The sequence below is a fragment of the Corvus brachyrhynchos genome, unplaced genomic scaffold, assembly GCF_000691975.1.
Source record: "Corvus brachyrhynchos isolate BGI_N302 unplaced genomic scaffold, ASM69197v1 scaffold21, whole genome shotgun sequence".
NCBI lineage: Eukaryota > Metazoa > Chordata > Aves > Passeriformes > Corvidae > Corvus > Corvus brachyrhynchos.
Genome location: NW_008236924.1, coordinates 546,543 through 554,968, shown reverse-complemented (window position 1 = coordinate 554,968; position 8,426 = coordinate 546,543). Strand labels below are relative to the sequence as shown.

The 8,426-nt window shown below is 40.1% G+C and overlaps 1 protein-coding gene across 1 annotated transcript in view; it reads right to left on the bottom strand.

The window, feature by feature from the left end:
• Positions 1 to 1,755: 1,755 nt before the first annotated feature.
• MAML1 (mastermind like transcriptional coactivator 1) overlaps positions 1,756 to 8,426 on the bottom strand; it is a gene marked incomplete at its 5' end in the record, with an annotated part of 13,376 nt that continues 6,705 nt past the window's right edge. Inside the window, 2 exons of the mRNA XM_017728031.1 lie at positions 1,756 to 6,141; positions 8,300 to 8,414. Of these exons, the coding sequence (XP_017583520.1) occupies positions 5,150 to 6,141; positions 8,300 to 8,414 (1,107 nt within the window). The remainder of the gene's footprint in view (positions 6,142 to 8,299; positions 8,415 to 8,426) is intronic.

Sequence of the window (8,426 nt, the reverse complement as noted above, 5' to 3'; positions counted from 1 at the left end):
ACTGACATCAGAGTTATAACTGTAAAATATAAAATTTGAAAACCAATGTTTTAGCCCTGAGTAACTTTTCTCCCCACTCCACAAAAGTAAAACAGGCATCAGTTCAAAAAGTTACCTTATGTTTTTGAGCAACATTGTACACAAGACTACTGTGACTTTAAAATTTTTGAAATCAAAGACAAGGAAGGTTTTCTCTTAATTTTGGTGCTAAGCCATTGCACTTCTCTCTGTTCAGTCACACACACAAACCCTCACTACAGAATTTGTGCACATACCAGACCTATAGTTTCTCCCAAGTGGGACACAGCAAGTTTTTTTTCTGGTTTGGCTCTTCATCACTTCAAAACCTCATTGTGACAGCTCATCAAGTTGAAAACTTCAGTTAATGAATCAAATATCCAATGTTACACTTTTTATAAATAACCACATATGTAGAATAGCAAAACCACTCCCTTTCTCTAAAAAACACTCATATGATGTAACTTCAGACTCTCCAAGGTGCAGCAGGCTCAGACTAAAATAGAACTAAAACCTAAAAATTAACCTTAACCGAACCTATTGGTGACCAAAGATTGCATCTGGGGTGTCCAATATAAAAGTCAGAGGGGAAATGTCACCAGGGGTCTTCTTACACCATATTTCAACAAACAATTCAGGCTTGAGAAAGCATTTCCATTACAGATTTCCATTACTCTCAGGAAAAACACTGACATCAAGAAAAAAATAATCAAAATAGGTTCTTAGCAAAGGTTCATCACAAGCTGCCACTGACTCTAAAATCTTTGGAAAACCACACATGTCATTTCAGTGGGGGATGGTTTGGAAAATTTCTGTTTCACTCAACAATAACTAAAATGCAGCATTTTCAATGGGACAATAAAGCAAGAATTAATGTAATTTCACAGTTCCCAATGGGCAAAAAGCAGCTGATTCTGGTACTGCTGCTTATTATTACATTTGGTTCTTTATAAGCTTCTGAAGTTACAGGTCTCCTCCTCTCCCAAACAGAACACAAAACTTTTAGAGTAGGAATACACTAAAAATACACTCTGGTAAGTCAGGATGCTGTGAGGAAACCAGGAGGCTGAGCTGGGGCTGCAAATACAGCTAGACAAAGACAGCAACTCCAAGGCCTGGAGAATGATCCATCAATGTCAGAAGCTGGCTATGGGACTTCACCAGCCTTAAGCCAAAATATCCAGACACATTGCTGCCAGTGCTTTGTTCCTTGTTCAGAAACATCAGCTCCTGCTTGCAGCACGTGTCCCATGTCTCAGCTGGATTCCTGTGTGTGCCATGTGCCTGCATCAGACAAGTCTTGAGGAAATCAGTGTGAACCTTTAAAGGCTGTTATTCTGAGGGAACTGGCACATTTTTGGAACTCTATAGTTTGCATATGTGAGGTTTCAGTAGTTAACATCTTTTTCACTACTAACAACCACCTCTGCAGTTGAATTGCCCAGCTTAAGGCCTACAACTGCATTCCAGAAAAGAACCAAAAGCCTGAAAGAAGTGGGAGTAGCATAAAGCTTAATTTTCAAAGTTAAGTTTTCTAAGGCCCTTTTATCCAGTTCTGGCCTGTTTAAATGGACTTTCTGAAACTGTAAGAATTGGTAAGACACAGCAGCAGAATGAGAGCCTTAGTAATAGGCTGAGCAAAAATTGTGTGTTGGGATGAAGGGAAGGAACCATCTCGCTAGGAATGACAATGCTGAACTCTGCTCAGCTCACACAAATGTATAAAGTCACACCATGTATATTTAATACACTAGCAAAATATTTATTTTATAATGATAAAACAGAAGTGAAGGATTTCTTTTTGGTGTGCACCAGTAATCGTAGTAAAAGAATAAGGGGATTAATGGACTCTTTATACATTTCAATGACAAAAATTCATAAAGGTTAGCATCAAATTCAACTGTTCTCCATTTACAAGCATAAAACTTACCATAATACCCCCCAAACACATATATAAAGAATTATAGTTTTAAAATCTATAAAAAGTAAAAAATATACAGTCAGAAGATCTAACTCTTATTCAAATCTTTAATATAAAATTGTAAACATTTATTTACACAAAGGAAATGTGTATAACAAAATTTTGAGCACCCTTTTCAATTGGATCGTGGTTTTTGGAAGGCAGTGGATGTTGCACAGTGACACTCTCACCTTGCCTGCCCAACCAAAACCGCAGTTCATAAATAAAGCCATGGGCGGCCGGCTGGGTTCAGTTCAGGGGAGATTGGTTTTATTGCTCTGAAGCTGCAGCAAATGGAAAGCCCGAGTGCAGACACAGACAGTGACACGTTACAGGGCATGAGGGCAGAGCCCAGCCCTGCCCATGCACCCATGTACATCAAAACCATATTTTCATTTCCATTGAACTGTTCCAACCTTGTTCCAGTGGCACCGCATTCCCAAGGGTCCCACTACGTTCTGTGCACAGGGACCAAAGCCAGAGCCAAGGGCTGTTGGATCCTGTTCACACATGGAGACCAATGGGCATTGTAAGCCAGTTTGTCTAGAATCACACTTAATTTTACTCCAACAGTACCATGAAAAGGCCCTGTCATCAAACCCAGATACCTTCCTGAACAAACCCTCTGGTCAAGCAGAGCAATATCCACCTTAGCTTCCAGAAACAGTGGAGGAAAGAGCACACCTGCGTTTTCCTGGACATTTCGCTGGATTGCCTTTTTGGTAGTAATAATGCAAACAGCAGATGTTCTTGTCCTCCAATTAAGAAATCACAACTGGATGGATCATATTTTGACTTATTCAGAACAAAGTCTGTGCAAAATCTACTGGAAAACAGAGCAGATTTCACCACAACCTAAACAGGGAGAAAGAAAAGCTGAATCCTACCACCCTGTTATTTCTGTCAAGTGTTTGTAAGGGGGAGAAAAAAACCAGTGACATGGAAGGATGCCACTTGAAACTGAGGTCCCAAGCACCCCCAACAGGAAGGGAAGGCACACTGGTGCAAAGTTAACCCTTAAAATTAAAAATACAGCAAACACTCCTTCCCCTGCCATTGCTAGTTTATATCTATACTCTTCTAATGACACTTACCTTGGACCAGTTTTTGGTTTAACTTAATAGTAAACCAAGCTCACTAGCTCTTTTCTTAGATTGCCAGTATAAGAAAAGCTAGCATCAGTTATTTGCATCTCAACTACTTATTCTAGAAAATATCAGAAGTGTCAACAACCAAAGTCACCAACACCTTCATCTTCCCATCCAAAAACAATCTTTATGTTATCTTTTCAAAAGCTCTATGAGGGATTAGGCCTGCTTCAGTGAAGTTTTATCCACTGTTCAAAGGTGGGATCCACTGATCAATGCACATCTTTCATCAACAGTTCAATATGATAGAACAGCAAATCTGATCAACAGAGTGGAATTCATCCACACTAGTTAAGTGTGCTGGACAAACCATGTTCCATGCATATTTGGAAAGGGTTAAAGTATTAGTGTTAAAAAAGCAGTTTTCAAAAGTGCAAATTGTCTCATAAAGGAGCTGCAGATACAGTAAAATATTTTCCTTCTTTGAAACCAATGATATCATTCACTTCCCTTCACCCCCTCTGGAAAAAATCCTCTCTCACAATTCTGCAATGCAGAAAACTCCTGGAGAAGCCAGTCTGTGTTGAAGGAAATTGCTTTGAAATCACTATGCTGGGTTTGGTTACAAAGTTTAGAGGAGTTTTCCAAGAAAGTGGATTTAGAAAGGGAAGAGGTATTTGTGCATTTAAAACAAAAGCTTTCAACTTTATTTTAATTTTAAAATAAACGTTAAGGCAAGGTGGTTTGTTGGTGGATAAGGGATTTTTTTGGTAGAGAGTAAGGACTTCGGAACACTGACTGTTCGTTCCCATTGTGGCTCTTGTTGTCCTTTCTGGGACCAACCCCAACATATGGATAAGAGGTCTCCTTGGGCTGAGCTGAAGAACCAGCATCTGCTTCAAGGGATATTAAAAAAGTAAATCCACCAATCTATAGAAAGATTATCAAACTTGTAACCCAGTATTAAAAAACCAAAGCATTTAAAGGGGGAGACTTCCACATTGGAGCAACCCTGATAAAAGTATTCTCCCTGGCTTCCTGTGCTATTATTGCTAATAAGGACTTTCCACCTCCCAGCCAAATTCTTTTTTCCTCATTTTCATCCTGAAGTGACAAAGTCTTGTGCTCATTGCTAACTTCGGGGGATGAACTGATCTCGAAGGTTAGTTTTACTTTTTACAACAAAGAAAACTAGATGAGCTGTCATGAAGCAAAGCCTTCATTTAAATACAACTACCTTTGGAAATAAGTTATGAAGAAACAGGTGCAAAGTAAATGGCTTTACAATTCACGTTAAACCTACTATAGTTTAAAAGTTCTCCCGTAAGAAATTCCCCCTTTAAACACAACAAGGTACAAGCCAGGAACTGTGCCTCTCTACAACAGAGTGCAAACTGCAGCTTAAAAGACTACAATCTATGAAGATGACTATCTAGACTAACTGGCCAGGTTTTAATACTTTCTCTCAACTATTACCAGCATCTAGAAATATTTACTGTGAAATATCACTTGCTTACTCAGAGTACAGGCACATGCTTCAGCAATGGGGAAAAGAAACAGTTCCAAACATTTTGCAAGCATACTCAGGTGCATACAGCCTCTTCTCAAATAAAAAGTCAGAAGTTTGATGGACACTACTATAACAGCATATCAAGCTATGCGCAAATAATTATTGCAAGTAATAGCTGCAGACTAAGCCCTAAACACAATTTGTGCAACTATTTGCGTTCTTTCTGCACTATTTCTGTGGAATTTTTGTTTTGTTTTTAAATAATTAAAAAAATTTAGTCTTAGAACACTGCAAGTGAAATTTCTGGAAGGCTGGCTAGGACACAGTATTTTTTGACCTGTTCAAGTGTGCGACTCCTCAGAGACCGCAGACAAAGCACACTCCTCCTGCAGACCTGCTTGGTGCGCCGTGACCACGTGTCAACACTCGCTGAGAAGCAGCTCCAGTCTTTTTCCCAACCATTTACCTCTAATGCCTGCAAGTCTCCTCAATGCCACAGGTTTTTTGGTCCAACAGTTGTTTATATCTCATGAAATAATTAAAAAAAGTAGAACCCCCGCCCCCAGCCCCATTTTAATGAGTTCCTAACAACTCATCCAAATCGTTCATCCACTCCTCTGAAGTCCTGTTTTTCAGCAAAGAGTCTATCAGATCTGTGTCACCAGTTAAGTTCTGAAGTCCATTATTGCCTGACTGGCTGCTGTAGGCAAAAGGCAGCTCCTGACTAGTCGTCCTCACAGGGTACCCTTGGCTACAGTGCAGGTTTCCTCTGTTGGGAATTTGCTGATTTGGGTTCTGGTTGAAAGCATTCAGGTCTGGAACAGTCTGGTTCATGCCAGGCAAGACTTGCTGTGAGGGTACCTGCTGCTGTGCGGGTGGGTTTGTCCGCGGCTGCGCTCCCAAAGACGACGACAACATCTGCCCAGAGACAGCAGCATTCATCGAGGTCATGGGCCTGCTGGTGCTTAGGCTTACCTGAGGCATTCCCTGGGCAAACTGCTGGTTGGACATCTTTAGATGTGTTTGCTGCATGTGGAAAGAGGAGTTGGCAGTAAATGGTCCTAAGCCACTGTTTGCTTGTGTCTGGTTGTTAATATTAGGGATACCTTGGTGTTGCCAAGATGGATTTTGAGCCCCCATAGCAGCTGGTACTCTTGCCATCTGTGGCTTAGATAAGGTTGGATTCAGTGCACCTTTATTGTGCTGCTGAGAAATACTTGAGTTTGGTAAGGTGTTCTGCCCATAGCCAGTAGGAACAGCAGCGCCCTGGCCCAAGCTGCCCTGTCTCTGCATCGGTGTCTGTCCATTGGCACTCGGAGTCGCGTGCTGGGGAACCATCTGGGTCATGCCAGATGCCAGGTTGTACAACCCCCCGCGCTGCATGTTCTGCATGCTGGGGTACTGAGACACCCCCCGGTCCTGCTGACTGGAGCCCGACTGGAGTGGAGCAACAGGAGTGTGGCCGGGTCCCATCTGAATCATGTTCTGGCTCTGAGGAAACATCCGTGGACTACCGGAGCTGGACTGTCCTAAATTACTGACCCCAGGCATGGCTGAAGATGACCCTGAAATACGAAGAAATATTTTGTACATTAAATACCTCACGTTCATCCAGAGCCAAGCCAGGCTTGTAGGCACAGTAACCCAGAAAGGAGGTGCAGCTACATTAGTGTAAACTGACCTCTGCAAGCAACACACAGAAAGCAGAGGTTTAATTACAGAGTGTCAACTGTTGCTCCAGTTAGCACCTCCACCTTGATCTCAAACACAGATATGCCAACATCCTAAAAAAATCTGAATACCACTTCTAAGAGTTCAGTATCATTAATTAAAAAAGAAATTATGACTTTAAAGGCAGGACTCTGATATTTCTTTGTGAACAAAGGTTACCACATATACTTTGAAGTGCATGCACAATTTACTAAGCTGTTAAAAAATACCTCTAACTGCACACACATACACACAGCGTCAGTCATTCCATGCATACACAGTGCATCTCTTATCAGACAACTGTAGGTTTGCCAGTTTGGCATTTTCCCAATTCCAGGAATATCTTTCATTTATCTAATACAGAAATATCTAATTCAGAAATTTTTCGTCAAGTATCTTTTGGATTTCCACAGTGAAATATTCACTATGTCAATATGCAATGCTGATAACCAAGCAAGGTGATTTGGAAAAATGTCTTCTCAGTAAACCAAATACGGTCCTTTGTTTTTGCAAATTCTGAGTTAAAAAGTTTCTTCCTGTAGAAGAAACAGCCCCCTACTTGAAGCAAAAATAGCAGAACAGTTCTGTAAAGTTTGCATGTAACACCCTCCACACTCCTTACAGCTGACCAGGGGAAACCTACCTACACAATTTCTCTACTTTCAAAACAAAAAGCTGCAGAATTTTTTCATGTTTTATGATAGCTAAGGAGTACTGGCTCTCCATTATTATTATATTTGAATAAAAACCAAATTATCAAAACCAAATTAAAATAGAATTCAAATTAGATTGAATTCATTATCAACAAAGCACATCATAAAAAGATCAGTGTTGGGGGAATGGATGGGTGGGGGAAGAGTCTTACTATAAAAATATTTACAATGAAAAGATAGTACACATATCAGGATTTAAGGTGCAAAAAATAGTTACAATCATCATTACATGGAAAAAATAATTTTAATAATACTGATGTCCATTATAGCAAAACCTACTCTATTTCTAATAGCTGTATGCCTATCTCTGTAGAAAAGTGGTAAGAGAAAGAAATATTTCAGTGCAATATTTGAAGGATGCTACTGGTCCCTCTGTTAGCACACAATCCTGTTGTATTGGTATCAAGTTCTTTCAGTTAAGTAACAAAACCCAGTTGTAACTGCACTTGACACTTGCACAGGCATGAACGCTGCCAGGGTGAAGGTATTACATTTCCATTTGCATCCTTCCCCTTCAGTATTTATTTCTGAAGGAACATGGAGAGTAAGGAAACAAAACAAAGGGAATTAGCACTATTCTTGTACTCTAGGTTTATGAAAAAAAGGCAAGTGACTTCTTGATGCCCCATCAATTAACAGCTTTTAAAGTAAGAAGATGAGTTTTTATTGTTTTCTAGTTCTTCCACATTTTTGAAGCTATTCCAGATCAACAGTTACAACATTTTTTATCAGAGTTAATACACTACAGACATACTAAGCTGCTTCTCATACAAAAAAATCCCACGAAGGACACTTAACATGTAACAAAGAGAATTCAAACTGCATTCCCTTTTAAAGGTAGCAGGGATAAGAACGTTAGAGACTTTTAAACTCATCCTAGAGATGAGAGAAATAATACACCACTTATTTTTCTTTAATGAGGGCCTGTGATAGATACAGGCAGTAGTGACGTCAGGCTTCAGAAAAAAACCCTCTGAATCCTAATATATCAAAGACAGAGAGAATTTCCAACCTGCACAACGAAATAGTAGTATAAAAAAGGCCTGTAGAACAATAAAGGTACTGAAGAATTTTACTCATTTCCCAAACAACACTAAGAAACAGAAGCTTAAGTTGTCCCAAATACCTGTGACCAGGGAAGCTGTTTGCAACTGAATCAGAGTATAGGTTAAGAGCTTTCAAGGCAGAGTGACATGTAGTAAATTAATTAAAAGCTATCCAATCCAGGAAATTTGAAGACACCTTGTTTTTTACTCCTGATATTTTTTCTGCTATTATTTCAACTGCCACATTTACTCACCTGTGAACTGTCCAACCTGTTGCTGGTATGGATTCTGTGGTTGATCCTGGTACTGGGGAGGAGGCCGTGTCAGATGCCGCTGCAGCTGCTGCTCCCGCTGCTGCCGCTGTTTCTCCTTAGAAAAGGG